The sequence below is a fragment of the Drosophila gunungcola genome, unplaced genomic scaffold (assembly GCF_025200985.1).
Source record: "Drosophila gunungcola strain Sukarami unplaced genomic scaffold, Dgunungcola_SK_2 000001F, whole genome shotgun sequence".
Taxonomy (NCBI): Eukaryota; Metazoa; Arthropoda; class Insecta; order Diptera; family Drosophilidae; genus Drosophila; species Drosophila gunungcola.
The window spans coordinates 1,074,257-1,090,549 of NW_026453197.1; the positions used below are offsets into that span (position 1 = coordinate 1,074,257).

The 16,293-nt window shown below is 35.9% G+C and overlaps 1 protein-coding gene across 32 annotated transcripts in view; it reads left to right on the top strand.

Moving 5' to 3' along the window:
• Positions 1 to 16,293, top strand: part of LOC128261715 (sodium/hydrogen exchanger 3) — a 35,088-nt gene that overhangs the window by 16,170 nt on the left and 2,625 nt on the right. For 3 of the 32 annotated variants that reach the window (XM_052995518.1, XM_052995517.1, XM_052995519.1), the window contains exons 4-21: positions 1,920 to 2,183; positions 3,853 to 4,052; positions 4,174 to 4,294; positions 4,547 to 4,685; positions 4,753 to 4,970; positions 5,038 to 5,330; positions 5,395 to 5,520; positions 5,820 to 6,007; positions 6,355 to 6,493; positions 7,029 to 7,043; positions 8,305 to 8,361; positions 8,454 to 8,540; positions 8,606 to 8,687; positions 9,523 to 9,645; positions 10,390 to 10,605; positions 12,155 to 12,367; positions 13,116 to 13,461; positions 14,626 to 14,904. In XM_052995518.1, coding sequence (XP_052851478.1) covers positions 1,920 to 2,183; positions 3,853 to 4,052; positions 4,174 to 4,294; positions 4,547 to 4,685; positions 4,753 to 4,970; positions 5,038 to 5,330; positions 5,395 to 5,520; positions 5,820 to 6,007; positions 6,355 to 6,493; positions 7,029 to 7,043; positions 8,305 to 8,361; positions 8,454 to 8,540; positions 8,606 to 8,687; positions 9,523 to 9,645; positions 10,390 to 10,605; positions 12,155 to 12,367; positions 13,116 to 13,461; positions 14,626 to 14,904 — 3,106 coding nt within the window. Of the gene's footprint in view, positions 1 to 1,919; positions 2,184 to 3,852; positions 4,053 to 4,173; positions 4,295 to 4,546; positions 4,686 to 4,752; positions 4,971 to 5,037; positions 5,331 to 5,394; positions 5,521 to 5,607; positions 5,767 to 5,819; positions 6,008 to 6,354; positions 6,494 to 7,028; positions 7,044 to 8,304; positions 8,362 to 8,453; positions 8,541 to 8,605; positions 8,781 to 9,522; positions 9,652 to 10,389; positions 10,606 to 12,154; positions 12,368 to 13,115; positions 13,462 to 14,625; positions 15,832 to 15,853; positions 16,087 to 16,293 lie in introns of those variants that run through there. The other 29 variants (XR_008268274.1, XR_008268276.1, XM_052995526.1 and 26 more) reach the window with 29 other exon arrangements.

A 16,293-nucleotide genomic window follows, 5' to 3' on the forward strand; every position in this document is an offset into this window, starting at 1 on the left:
AAAACATTCTTATTCTAAATTACTATTTCTTTTAATATAAAATTAAAATAGATTTAAATTTGCGTTAAAATGAGTTAAGTTAGATAGAGTTTGTGGTAAAGTGTGCGGTTAGGCTAAATTTGTATGTTTGGGCGCTTTTTATTGATTTTATGTTCAACAAAAGTTTGAAACAAAAATTAAAAACAAAAAGTTTCTTAAACGTATTATATTTTTGGCACAAAGTTTTTAATTTGTAAGATGGTTTAACAAAAAATATTTTTTTTTTGTATTGCTTTGCACATAAATGTTTTAACTTTTGGACTTATAGCCATTTTTAAATAGGGTTTTCAGCGGCAGGAAAATTTTTTTTAATTCCACTTTGTCCAGTTTAAGATAACAAAAAATCCTTTTTTTAACTAACCAGCCAATTAGCAAAAATCAACAAGCATAATGAGCGGAACATGTGATTTTTACAGAGCAGCAACGAATCCTTTTGCTGTGGAAGCAAAGCCACAGTGTCTGCTCCTGGGCGTGGGTGTCTGGTTTATTTTGCTTCTGCTGTTGCCAGGCAAAATCAATATGGTTTATGTAATTCGTACGACTACGACGACGCCGTCATGCAGATTTGCGTCAAGTCGGCGACGTAACCGTTGTGTGGGCGTATGGGTGCGAGTCCTGGCCGAAGGACATTGCATAAGCCCACGTTGCATCTGTGCAACAAGCCCCAGGTCGACATGGGGCCTTGACCCTGCCCCCAAGCAACAATTGGGCCGCAAAGGCGGTACATTAATCATTTACTTTGATTCTCGACCACTTTAAAGCCTCTCGAGAGTTTATTACGAACGTTTTTAGTTTGCGCATATTTATTTTTGCCCTCAATGTCGGAAATTTGCCACTCTCAGACAGGTTTATCTGTGGCCCTGCCCCTAACCTTGACTTCAGGCGAGGGAAAATCCATTTTCCCACCATCAAGGACTTTGGTATTTTTTTTTTTATCGGCCCCGTGTTCCATTTCAATTTCTATTTTCGAGTGGGCGGACCCGAAAATAGGCGAAAACTGATTGCCAATGCCAATTTGGCCAAAAACAAACTACTGGGAAGGTCGATTGTAAAGTGAGAGGTTTGGCTTGGCACTTAACAAGGAAATAAACTAGAGTGCTTACTGCCAGATAAGAAGAGAAACATTTTTGAAAATTTTCCCAAATTTTGTAGACGTGTAAAACTTTTAAAGCCTTAAAACAAATTTATTTTGTTTAATTTTGTCTATGAGCGTCAGTTCATTGATTAATAATCTACTAATTTCTTAAACTTGTTTAAGTGTCACTTAAAAGTCGAACTTTATATATAAACAAATTTTGTAGACTTGTAAATCTTTTAAAGCCTTAAAACAAATTTATTTTGTTTAATTTTGTCTATGAGCGTCAGTTCATTGATTAATAATCTACTAATTTCTTAAACTTGTTTAAGTTTCACTTAAAAGTCAAACTTTATATATAAACTAAAGGAAGCTCCTATCAGTTTTTTAATTAAATTCCAAGCACCAAAAATGCAAATTGAGTCCTTACATTTTTAACGAATATTTGTTCCCACCATTTTGGCTTTGTTTACGAAGCATAATTATCCATCCTTTTTTGTGTCCTTCAACCCAAAATATTTTGTAAAAGGACTGGGTCAATAAGGCAGCAACAAAAGAGGGGGAACGAACTGGGGATAAAGGTCAAATCGGGTATAAACTAGAGAGGGCCCACTATGTAGAACAGAAGCCTCTAGAAATTGCATGCAAATTTGCCATCATCTGAGAATATTTTCGCTTTTATGGCAGGCGTTGAAAATATTTCGGTGCCACCACCCACAGAATTCTGGCAATTGCGTTGCTGAATTTCGTCGTGTTTATCTAGTAATATGGTATGTAGTTTATATATTTACAACTTGTTTTTCAGGTTTCCATATGACGCCCAAACTGCATCTTATATTTCCGGAGTCGTGCCTGCTGATTGTCGTGGGCGTGGTCATTGGGGTGGTGCTCTATTTTTGCACCGACGTCGCCGTCTCCCCGCTGACCCCCAACACCTTCTTCTTTTATATGCTGCCACCGATTATCCTGGACGCCGGATACTTTATGCCCAATCGATTGTTCTTCGACAACCTGGGCACCATCCTGCTGATGGCGGTGGTCGGAACCATCTTCAACATAGCCACCATCGGTGAGTAGGGTAATCCGAGATGGATTCGGTTCGGTTCGGTTCCAGTCCTGTCGTTTACTTGATGGCCAGGTAAACAAAGGTGATCGACTAGTTGCCTTGGGTAATCCTATACATCTCTGTCCATCAACTGAAGAATGGACAATGGAAGTTGTCGTTTAGATTCGTCGATTGTGGGAGGTTAATATCCATTTGTTTGTTTGGACAGGGGTTAATACATGAGTAAAGTCAACTAAATTTATTAATGTCACACAATGTCTTAATGTAGTATCTATTGATTTGTAATCAATATTTGTGTTTACAAAGTAATTTTGGTTTAGTAAGTATCAAGAGCTAGATTTTTTAAGTTTTTCTTATTATCAAGTATAGAATTATTGTTCTTTCCAAACTCTTAAAATGCATTCACAATTGTTCACTTCCATTAGTAAAGTGTTTCTTGGGTGTTATTCGTACTTCCTGTCATATAAAATACACAATACTTAGTCTCACTTGATGTACCTACAATGGTTGACAATTACACAAGGTGTCAGTAGCTCTAGCAATTATACAGCTGATACAAACAGAAGCTGATTCATACGTTCATTTAAAAAAATGCCGCCTTTTTGTAAACCTTAATAAATAGGAACAATATTCGAGGGTGCGTATATCTTTTTTCACTGCCAATAAATTTAGCGGCACGCGAGGGGCGTGGCGACGCCTTTTACTAGATGACCGCTTAGCCGTGATTTACACAGAGTGTAACAAAACATGCGATTGATATGGATGCTGCCACCGCAGATGTTGAAGTGCTCCAATAACAAAGGAAAAAGGGGCAGGAAAAAGGGGTGGCAGACGTCGGTTAGATGAATGACCGAAACCGCAGGCGGAATCGGCGGGATATACGCTCGAGTTGCCACAGTTACCCCTCCAACAACAAACATCCAGACTTGCCAATTACTTATGCTTAACAAATTGGATTACATATCACAATGAGCGGACAACGCTGTTAACTTATCTCTCGCGATTCATTTGGAAAAGTGAAAATTGCGTTTCCATTATTCATTCGAGGCTTGTTATATAAGCCCTAGCTTACAAAGCTGAATAAAATTTGTTTTGCACTGGATACTACTTCAAAAGATATTTATTTAATCGTTGAATTGCTTGTAGTAAAACAATTTTTTTAATAACAACATTAAGTTTTAAGTTGCTTCTGACTGTTGTAATATTTATAGCAAGAATAAAAACATTGTATTCATATGACTAATGCACATTTACACATTTCAAACAATTCAAAAACAAATAATTAACGACACATGGTCATCAGCAATTGGAATCGTTAGAAAGCTTTTGCAGCTTACATTATCTACTGATGCCACAAATTGTGCTTATTGAAGAGCCCAGCAAGCAATATTATTGCAAACATTCAATTTGCGTCGTTGCAAATTCAATTATTTCTAGGAAGAGAGTAGACTTATCAATTGACTTAAGTGACTTGGATATGCAGTTGGAGAGCAACAAACTGCAACAGCAGTTTCAATGCCACTCGAACGGCCATCGATTGGCCAGTATCTTAATTGAGTACAAGAAGCACTCCGGCAAATTGATGGCTTGCAAATAGATTACATACCCGTTTCATCCTCTGATTTTCCTTATTACATATATACCCCTTCATTTCTTTCTTTCCCTTCGAAAGGTGGCTCGTTGTACGCCTGCGGAAGGATGGGCATTTACGGGGAGGGCGAGACTCCGAATCTGATGGACGTATTTCTGTTTGCCTCCCTCATATCCGCCGTGGATCCGGTGGCTGTTTTGGCCGTGTTCGAGGAGATACACGTCAACGAGATCCTGTACATTGTCGTCTTTGGCGAGTCCTTGCTGAATGATGCCGTTACGGTGAGATGGCTTTATTGATTGCGATTTGTAGTCGGTGGATATATGGGGAGCAATTAAGTCAACAAGTGCCCGGCATGGTTAACTGAACTTATGTCTATATATTTATTCTACTGCCCCCCAGGTTGTGATGTACCACATGATGGAGTCCTACAATGAAATTGGTTTGGATAAAATCATCGCCCAGGACATTGCCAGCGGTGTGGGTTCCTTCTTCGTGGTTGCACTAGGTGGCACTGCCATAGGTGAGCACATACTTTGCAATCTATTTTGCTAATTTAATTAGATTTTGATAAGTCAAACTTTTCTTAACTATTTCACAGATAGTTAGAAATATTCTACCACATGTAATTTGAAATTTAATGAGCACACTTTGACTTACGAATTAAAATTGGATTTTATATTTAGAAAGATTTGTAAATTTAAGTCTTACATTTTTATTAAATATTTATTTTTATGTTAATAATAATGTTTTTTATACAAATTATTCTTTGCAGGCATCATCTGGGGCTTTCTAACTGGTCTGGTGACCCGATTCACAGATCATGTGCGTGTCATAGAACCCATTTTCATATTTGTAATGGCTTACTTGGCCTATCTCAATGCGGAAATCTTTCACATGAGCGGCATTTTAGCGTGAGTTTTTGTTAAAGAAACCCTTTTTTCTTATAATTTCATTTAATTAATTTAATTTACCCAACAGCATCACTTTCTGTGGTATAACGATGAAAAATTATGTGGAATCGAATATCTCACAAAAGTCGCATACGACTGTTAAATATGCCTTGAAGATGTTGTCCAGTTCGGCGGAGACCATTATCTTTATGTTCCTGGGCGTGGCCACTGTGAACAATATGCACGTATGGAATACGTGGTTTGTGGTGCTGACCATTGCCTTCTGCTCTGTGTTTCGTGTTATTGGTAAATATATATTTATAATACTATTAAACTACTGAATGTATTTCAATACGTATCACCATCGTTTTAGGTGTCATCTTGCTTTCGGCCCTGGCAAATCGCTTCCGCCTGCACAAGTTGTCCAGGGTGGATCAGTTTGTGATGTCCTACGGCGGATTGCGTGGTGCTGTGGCCTTTGCCCTGGTCCTCCTGGTCGACGAGAATGTGGTCAAGCAGAAGAACATGTTTGTTACCACCACGATAGCTGTGATTTACTTTACTGTCTTCCTGCAAGGCATCACCATCAAGCCGCTGGTCAAGATCCTCAATGTGAAGCGGGCCAACAAACGCAAGCCAACCATGAACGAGCGCATTCATGAGAGGGTTGGTCATCTATCTATTGCTAAGAAATATATCCATATACTTACTCCTTTTGACTTTCCCTTAGTTTATGGATCACTTGATGGCGGGCATTGAGGATATTGTGGGCAAGACAGGAAACTATAATGTGCGTGATAAGTTCAAGCGTTTCGACAATCGCTTCATTCGCCCGCTGCTGATCAGAGATCTCAAGGTATTGTATGGAACTATTTGGGGGGATTGGGTTAGATATATACGTACAAGTGGGAAACTCTAAACCAAAACCTAAACTGCCATCTAGGAAATTAATGAATTGCATTTATTGGACCATATTCCCATGCAAAGTTATGAGCGAGCATTAAACAAGAATGCAGATGAAAAGCGACGAAGGCAGCGCCGTAATTCAAGCAAAAACATAACAAAGCAGAGCGAATACAGTATTTAGTAATAAGAAAATTAATAAAGCTCAAGTCAAACTTAACCGATGTATTATTTTGTTCGATTCCAATTTAGGGCGCTGAACCGAAGATCATTGAGACGTACTCCAAACTGACCATGCGCGATGCCATGGAGGTGATGAGGCGGAATCCATCCACCATTGGCCAGATGACGGGCACCGAATCGATGAGCGCCCTGTTCCGGAATTATACCAATAACTATATTGGGGGCAGGTGGGCACCGCCAACCATATACACCACATGGTAAACGAATTTTGGATCGAACGATATCTTGCCTGTACTCACACCGAAATAATCGTATATTGCATGAGTACGAATAAATTCGAAATTGATGTAGTTAATAATTTACCCCAAATTAAGCATGAATTTGCACCAAAACTTTAGTTAAAACCAATTGGCCACTAACAAACTGAACACAAGCACGGGGGGGTCACAGAAATGTGTAAAAGATTTTTGTGAAACCTCCCATAGACCTTTCTTTCTATTTCTTCATATATCTAAAATTCGTTGAACCACTCCTTTGGTTTTCGCTTTAAGTAAAAATCTTTATGACCCATGAGATACTGATGCCCATTTGATACATTCTTTAGTCCCAGTCTGACAAATCTAGACAATACCTGTTCGCGTAATCTGGACATGGCTGAGCTGGATTATAATCCATCCAAGAAGGATCTGACTGATGCCAGGATCCATCATCTGTTGGCCGAAGAACTGAAGCCTTATAGAAGGGTATGTATCGACAGCGTATTTGCCTTTCCGTTTCCAACTCACGTTTTGTATTAATCAACTCTTGGTTGGAATTTCTATAGCAAACAGTTTTAACTTTAAATAGCCCCAAGATTATCACCTGCCCAAAAGTTGTTTCAACTCCATTTCTTTTTCTTTTAATTTATATTATATCTGTCAATCTATATTATCACCTTTTCGCTCTATAATAGTCACTTAAGAGTCTCTATGCCAAGTTATTCTGTAACTTCACATTTGACTTCTCTGTTCCGTTCTGTACTTTGGGCATTTAGTTTTCTCACACTCTACGCTTTTGGCTCTGAATATAAATATTTATGGCTGACTGTATAGATATATGAATAATATAGATATATTTCCATATAGATATATTTGTGATTAATCGTTTATTTAATTTCTTTCCCGTTGTTTCGATACTCAACATGATCTTCTCAACAACGTGTTAAAATAAATCAAAACCGCTTCAAACTTTCGTGTGCCTAACAAATTAAAAATACAAAATTTTATTATCGTGATACAGGCCTCAATACAAATGGTACGAATAAATTGGTTCTTTAGGTTTTGTTCTAATTAATTTGGTTAATTTTGATAAACTCCTTTCGAATTAACTAATAAAAACTACTTTGTTAAATGTTATTAAACGTTGTGTGTCTGTACTTTTTGTCTGCAAAATTTCTAAATGTGTCTTTCAATTGGTGTTTGAATATTTAAAAATACCCTCTAAACTATGCTAAACTAATTTACTATAAATGGCTTGCAGAGCTGCAAAGCTCTTTGTGTAAAAGAAATTATAAATTATACCATTTTTATTTGACGAATTATACATTTTTAGGATGCAAATATTTAACAAACGATACACTTTTTAACTTTTCGAGTATTTGTAGAATTTAATGGCATATAATCCAAATAATAAAATATATATATTATATATATAATATAAATTAATTCTTTAAAAAAAATTTTATGATATTTTAAGCAATTTAAGGTTTTATAGAGATGTACATTTTGTATGCTATTAATATATAAGACTTAAAAAAACTGAAAACTTTCAAAAATTGAAGAAAAATATAAAAATAAATCAAGATTTTCTAAAATAGCTGTACAAAATAACAATAGTTGTCTGTCATAATTTTATTTTGAGACACTCAGTAATATTTTAAATAAACTACTCTATATATTTCAAAATATATATACTACTTTTTCTTGCCAATGCCTAGTGTAAATGTTTAACACTTACAATTCACACAATTAAATTATTTAATTCACTTATTTAACTTTAAATAAAATTCAATAAGATGTGAAAAATTTAAACCTGAATGTATTTTATTTTGTTAATAAACTAAATCACACAAATAATATCTATGACATACTAAAGTTCTTTTAATTTTTTTTTTATTTGTCTTTTTCCAAAAGCCCTATATTACCTTTATTCCAATTGTCCAACCCAAACCTAATACACCTGAAATACAAATTTTGTTTGCCAATATTTGTTGTGTTCACTATTATATATCGTAAATCGAAAATATTTGGGAAGAATATCTACTAGGCTCAGCACTTCATAAATGTTAATCTATACTCATAAGATGTACAAATGTTTGTGGAAAGTCGTTTACACTTAATCAGTTCATGGTTATGTTAGTTAAAAGCAATTAATCGTACTTTTTATACTACTTATTTAACTGTAACTGTCTTGTCCTGCAATTGTTGTAATTGCAAGGCTACATCTCTCTACTTACATCATTGTGCTGGCATTTTATGATTTCGAAACTTATTTTGCTCCATCAATGTTTTTACAGCACCGTCGTCTTAGTTATAGCCGACACGCAGTAGATGACAGAGATTTGTCAACCCAGGTGAGTACCTGACCACTCAAAACACCAGCAACTTGCTTTTGTCCATTTGCAATCATTAAACTCAATTTAAATAAATCTTTACTCTCTTGCAGGTCAATTACAAAATGCAAATGAACTTCAGGCGCATGTTCAATGATCGCAAACATCACAAACGCAGCAAACGTGGGGCCAGCAATAAGGTGAGGGATCTCAAAGACTTCTTCTACAAGAATCCTATTTTAATGGATATCCCCATTATCCACAGGAGGCCAAGGAGAACGTTAAGCAGAATCATGTCTCGTTTCACGATTTTCAACAGAACGGCACCACCAAGCAGCTCACCAATGGTACGGAATCGAATTCAAACCATTCACGAAAAAAATCTTACAGAAAAAGACATACTCACAATTCACTTAACAAATATCGTAGATTAGAAATAGGTAAATGACGCTAAAATCAGCAACAAATTTTTAAACAATCAAACAGTAATTTGTTCGAGTCGAAACAATGTCCATAGAGTTATCTTAAATCAATTCGTAGAATTATTTTAATGTTAATTTCTTTAAGTTCTCCTTGTACAATTTTCTGATCAGACAGCGTAAGAAATTTAATTTAAATGTTTTTTAAAAAATCATCCGTTGTCTACTTTTATACGGTTCTTTGTTTGTAGTGAAAAGTGTAGTGAATTTTAAGTTTAAAACACAGTTTCATGCGTCATACGTATGTACTTAACTCACTAAACCTTTTATTTTAATTATCTCTCATGTAAAGCACTCCACTTAAACCCAATTTTTAATTAAATTTTCCAAATTGAATATTAACTATATAAAGTAGTTTGCAAGGTACAGCTATCAAGTTATCCATATAAATCTAAATTCATTTTTGAGCTAAGTACCTTACAAACTGTTACAAAAACCATAACCAAAATTAATTTTACAAGGAAAAAAAACCTCTAAAATTGGTATTTAATTGGTAACTAAATTGATTTCAACCGAATCCTTCTCTTTCTTCCCTGCATCGCTCTACCTTCCTACTGATGCCAAAAAAAAAAAAAAAAAAACACTCAATTGGCCAAAAAAACCGAAACCAAAATTGTGCACTAATCGAAAACAATAACCCAACCTGCAACACACATACATAATGTGCCCATTTATTTGTTAACCCAACTCGAACCATTTAAAGACTATATTAACAATGTGCTTAATGAAACAGCCGAGGAGTGCCAACAGAATCCCAACGAGATCAATGTTGTTGGCCCCAGCGACGATTGGGATGATGGCCTGACCTTCACCGCCAAGTCATCACGTAAGTGTTCTCATTACTTTACCGCCAACCATTCGTATTTATTAACCAATTTTTATTTTCTGTAACTAACATTTGAGTTAAGAGGAGGTTGTCTACATTGAGCATAGGCAGCCCCTAGATGGTTAACTGTCCTCCTCTCCACATATATCTTTGTTTCTCTGCGGCTCTGTTGGCCAGTTTTCTATACATAATCAGCAGTCATATGGCAATAACTGATATTTTCCATATCCTGGTTGTTGCCCACCTTGTGTTTGTTTTGTTCACACAAAAATGCCATCATTTAAATAATCGTATATTTTTGTTTTTGCCTGAAATGAAAGGAATCTTCAAAAGGTTTTAAAAGTATTTGTGTACATGAATCGATTAGTTGAGTAGCTGAACAAGGTTTCTGTAGTAGGTACCTATAATTACTGATACTTAAATAACACAATTGTTTTAAACAAACGATTATTTTACGTTTTCAAAGAAAGCTTTGCTAGTCCTGTTCATTTTCCGTTTTTTCGTTTTAATTTCTTGTTGTACTTTTGCATTTGTTTTTATCCTACCTCCTAAGGAGAACCTAATAAAAGCTATAACAACGAACTTTCTACATATTTTTTCTTGTTTTATGCCTTCCCAATTATTTCGAAAAACCAATCACTTCAAAAAAAAAAAAAAAAAACCAAAACACAAACCGATAAAATGTTGCTGGGCGCAAATAAATGAAATGAAATGAAATGAAAAAAAAAAACAAATTACGATTAGCTGACTCGGATCGTGCCAATAACAATTCCCTGATAGCCCACATCCAAAACCTGCCGGGCTTCGATGCCTCCAAGGCGCGTATCGTCGTCCAGCATTATGCGCCCAGGGTCGACGACAGTCCGGAAACAGATCTAGATTCGCCGGACCAGGCTGTTGGGCCCACGGCCGCCGAATTGATATTGCCGTGGCGGCGGGATCGTTCATACCAGAGCATTGGTAAAAGACATCATATCCAGACCAATCATTCTCATAAACAAAAGCGAAACAGCAACGACATCAACAAAAATCCGTTTTGAATGCTAACATAGCTCACTTCTCACTCATTTACATGCTTAGAATCATGTTGATGTTCAGAACGTATATTTCAATTTTAAGATACTTCAATCTTATATAGTTTTCCATTAAAGTTTTACTTTTAAAAATACAAATAAAATTATTTTGCAAAGTCTAGTACTATTTTTGCAGTTTAAAATACAAGTCAATTTAAAAATACAATTTTTTAGAAATCAATTAAAAAAAGATTTCTGTATTCATCTATACATTTGCCACTTGGCAAAATGTATCTGTTAAATAGGTAGTGAAATTAAGTTAAATTTTAAACCATACAATTTGCTGTAATTTTTAGGGAACACCAAACCATTAATTTTCACACAATTACACTACTACATCACGCAGCATTCCGTGTATTTAGAACTCATATAAAACCAGTCATTAACTCGTCAATGGAGCGCCTTACGCTTAGTTAAATCAATCGTATTTTGTGCTCAGCACTTTGCGCGATTTGGTCGATTTTCCGTTGAGTTAATCAATTTAAGTTAATCATTTAGTGCCCAATACTATTATTTCCTTAACTCGATGAAGTCTTATGCCTTGATTTCCACCCCCCGCCCCAAAACTATTAGCCATGCTAAGTGTTGCCTAGACGTAGCTGCCCATCAAATTAGTTATCATTACATTGTGTTCGTGCGTCGTTAACGTAAAATTGGTAGATAATTCTAGTCCTCGAATGCAGTTCAAATTTTCTATTGCCAAAGCTCGAAATTACCTGCATTTTACTTATCCATTAACTTACCTAAAACCAATTTGAAAAGTCACAGCAAGTTAAAGATTTTATTCGTAAAAAATCTATCGAAACAAAAAATGAAGAAACGTCGAAACAAAGCATGGCATTTTTGTGCATGACCAAATTTTGTGCTTTCTTTTTTTAAAAAATGGTTTTCTTAATTTTAATTTTAAGACCCTTTAAAATGCTATAAATAATGGGAAATCTAACTGTCTCGATTTCAATTTAAACTATTTTTATTCCTAGATACGACAATTTCTATTCTGTGTTTCTATTAAATGTTTTACAAAATATGGAATTTGGAAATATACCATATAGTTTAATTGAATAAGAAGAACCTTACAATTAATCAGAAGCTTAAAAAAGTTTAAATATGAGACAGCCCTTTTGTAATAAGAAGACTATAGGTTTTCCTAATTTTTTTTACGTCATTCCTGATTTTATCTTGAGTTGAGCGCACTTTGTTTGTCTTTTGCCCTCTTGACTGTGTTCCTCTTCCATCAACTGCGCTTATGTTTCGAACTTGTTGACGATATATCCCGAATTGGCTTTCCACAAAAGCAATCGAGCTGCTAAAAGCGAACACAGCAGTTGAAAACTGTATGCTGCATGCCCAAGCGAAGCCAATAGAATGATTTTTTCAACAAAGATGATAGTTTCAAAGTGTATTTATAATTTTAAACATTTCTATTTGCAATATAGTGGCCGAGCATCCCATTCCCGAGGAGGATCGCAATTTGTCCCGCGAATCCGACGGAGAGAGGCGTGTGGCCACGCCCACCGCCACGGAATCCCAGCTGCCGTGGAAGCGCCAGGGTGACGAATGCACGGATGCAGTGCAGCAGAACGAGTTCCCGGCTTGGGCCTCGAACAAGGAGTACTTGGCCTACAATTCCCCCAGTGCAACATTCCTAGGTAATGTATGCAGATACAGAACTCGGTGAAATCGTTTCAGGATAATAGCTGGGGGGAATGGGAAATGAGTTTTCCGACAATCACACAACAATTTCCGAATGGTTATTGGGGGGCTCTCCTATGGCTGTTCTTTCTATATTGAATATTCATGTCCTTGGTTGATTACTGTTTGTGAATTGGCAAAAAAAAGCTCCGGCTGCACAGAGAAAAATCAGATAAACATTTTTGTAGTTAATTGTAAATCATTTTTACTTGTTACAAAACAAAAATCTTAAATATTAAAATACTCAACCAAATTTGAAAACATTTATAAACTGTAATAAAATTATTTTCTGAAATCTTCATACTTTCAAAAACATTTAAAAATAACATTTTTTCTCTGTGCAGACCCCAAGCAGATTTGTGTATATATCGATCTGACTGTATATTCCTATAAATGTATATATTTTACTCGATTGTATTTAAAAGCACAAAAGAAAACAATAATGGTAAACGATTTTCGATGGCAAAATTTGCACTCTAGTTTTTGTGTGTTTACTGATTTGTTGTTGATTTCGTTGGGATTTTCCTTAACTTTTCTGTTTGTTCTTTCTCTCTTTTTCCCGCATTGTTTTCCCTCGGTAACTGTTGCCCACTCCACTCCACAACACCCGTCATCCATGCTCCACACGACACACCACACACCACACACCACACGAACACCATGTAAAAACCCTCTGATAACGCGCCCAACGAACCCGCATAAAAGGTGGTATAAACAAGCCTAAACAGCCCAAGTCCGTCATAGGTCTCTTCCGGCGTGAGAGTTCCAGTTCGAAGGCCGGAAGCGTAGGCATCGGCAGCACAGGGGCCGTGGACACCGCCGCCAGTGGCTCCGTGGATCCGATGGTTGTGCCCATGTCCACCCAACCGCCCAACGCTCCGTCGACGTCGATGCACAATCCGCGGCTGGACAAGCGCTCCCAGTCGATATCGTCCGGTTCGCTGGGTGCCGGAGCCCATCAGCTCGGTACGGATGGTCACTCCGGTCCATTTCCGGTCACGGCCAGTCACCGGCGTAATGTGCGCAGGGGCTCCATGCTGGAGCTGAGCGGGTAAGTTTTGTGTCCACTTGGTCAGACACCCAAAAAATACTACACACCTTACTATTGTCTATGTTCATTGAGTTTATGCAGATACTCATCCTGTATTTTTGTGTTTTTTTTTTTTCTGACTGAAATGGGTCTTTTAAAAATGGTATAGTGAAACATAAACATCTCAACTTTAACTACTAAGCAGGGTGGTTTTTTCTTATAATCAAAACACTAAATATAAATAAACCTTAAGCCATACTTCTAGAAATATTCATTGATATAACTTATTTTTTTTTTGCTAAATGGGTCCTTAAAATATTTTTAGATATAACTATAACCATTCCTTAAATAATATAAACATTTTTCATTGCAACAACGCTTGCGTTAAACATATTTATAGCGAAACTTTAAGGAATGTTAAATGATACGACCAGTAATGTTTTGGTATGATTTTCTTCATTAATTTTGTTTTATCCAAAGACCTGCTAGAAGACCCGTAAAAACTACAAATTTAAAGTTAATTTCGAAACTAATGTCCTAGCTTAAAACCCATTTCAGTTAAAAGATTCTTCATTTAATGCTTGTTTTTAAAATAGCTTACTAATATTATAAATATGTTGGTTCGTTATCTTTTGTGTTAAACATTTTGTACATTTTTTAGTAGCTTAGTTTTTATTTTAGCTTTTTGGTAATTTTTTTAACCTAATCATTTTAATGTAAAGTAATAAAATCATATTAATATTATTTTTTACACACTTTTTCTGCATGCGAGTATATTCAATATACCTTAAGACATCTGTTAACATTTTGATCTGGCTTTTTAAATGATTTTGAAATATCAACACTTCAAAAACAATTATTAAATTTACTATCCTCAACTTGTTTTAACCAAATTTAGTTTGTTAGCCCTATAAAAACGTCTTCTTCAATCGCGTTGCGGAATACTTTTATTTTTTGTATCCTAAAAGTTTCTTAAAAGAATTTCACCCCGCACTACTGCGACCTTTTCCCAGCCATAATGTAGCGATATCCGCTTAAATTGCTCTTAGTTGCACCTATTTTCCGCAAAGTAAAAAAAACGCTGCTTACACATAAATGTTTTACTGCCAAAAATTATTATTTTGTTTGTGGATATCTTGTGGTTGAGCCTCGTCTGTGTCTTTTATTGTGATGATTATTTTACAGACTCATTGCAACTGGACGCAGGCCCAGTAGAATATTGCAATTTAGTCCGGGAACAACTAATTTACTAGTGTCAGCCACGTTCACAACTCCTTCTCCTCCACCTCCTTCTACTTGTACTTCAACAACAACTACAACAACAACTACAGTAAATACAACAACCACATCAACCAACAACAACAACACCAACAATTCAACAGAAACAACATCTGCAAGTGCGACTAACTCGACGCCAACCTCCCCGAGATCGGAGGATAGCGCCACATATGCGTACTGCCCAAAGTAATAAGCTTAACCGAAACAGAATCAAAATGTCTTGAAAAATCCAAACCGGCCATTAACGAATTTCGAACTTTGTGAACCAAGAGACAATGCTAAACTACCACATATAATAGGATACATATTTTAGCGCTAAATACTAACCACACCAAATTTATATACGAAATATGTATGTTTACTGTATATAGAGCCACAGATCAGAGCATATCATTGTAGAGTAACAGTCAGTCAGTCCTTGTAGGTTCAACTTTGCCAGCGATATCTCTTTTCATCTCAGCTGGAATTGTTTCTATGCAATTAAATCAAATCCGTTGACTAATAGTCTTGCAATTGGTTTCGACTTCATTCTTCGCACACTCACTCAACACAGATCTCTAAACTGGACCCACAAATTTCGCCCTATTCTCCACTGTATATAACAATGAAATTAGGATGTTGTTAATTGGTGATCGGTTGATTCAGTGCCAGGCATTCACTTTCTGCATTCAAAAAATAATGCTGGGCTGCTGAAATTGTTATATCTTTGTTTGCAGTTTTATTGATTTGCGTTCTTTTTTGTGTATAAGAGTTTATTACAAGTTGTAGACAACCCTAAAACTGTATACAGCCTTAGTGTAATGTTTATAACAGTTGTATAACAGCCCACTTTTTAATTTTACATTACATTTGTTGTCTTTGCATATTGCTTTTACGTCTTAAATGTGTGTGTTTGTTTTATGTAACAGTTTTTATGTAATGTGATTGAGCATCCAGCCTCCTTCTGTCCAATTATATAACCCAACCCTCTCCAATGCAATGCAATTTCTTAAAAAATAACGATGCCTGAAGTGCTGTGATTCTTTGATTTGTGAATATTCCTTCCCAAAAAAGCCCGAAACCAAATCCGAACTAAAAACTTACCAAACCTAACAACAACATTGGAAAACAATTTGATAATAATTATATTTTTTAGCGGCGTGTCAATTGAATCTGATTAACAAAAATCCAAAGCAGCATAGAGGCAGAGCAATTAAGTAGCTAAACTGTCCACTAAATGCACAAACACACACCGTATCTCTACGCACACAAAAACACACACAGATACAAAACTGCTATAAAGCTATTTTTTATACACTTGAGAGCACCTGTGATATCCTTCCCTACACACAATTTCAAAACCTAAATCAAAGTGTAACAATACTGTGTGTAAGTATTAGACAAAGTATATTTTCCATATGTTACATGTATAACACTGTGCCTGGGCTCGGCACAACTAACAATCGAACCCATTTAATACCCACACTCTTCTCTGTGCTAATTTCAATACTGGTTTTCTTTACTATATTTTTTTAATGTAAATACAAAATCCAAACAGCGAACTTAAAGAAATTGTATTGTATTTAGGGAAAACGT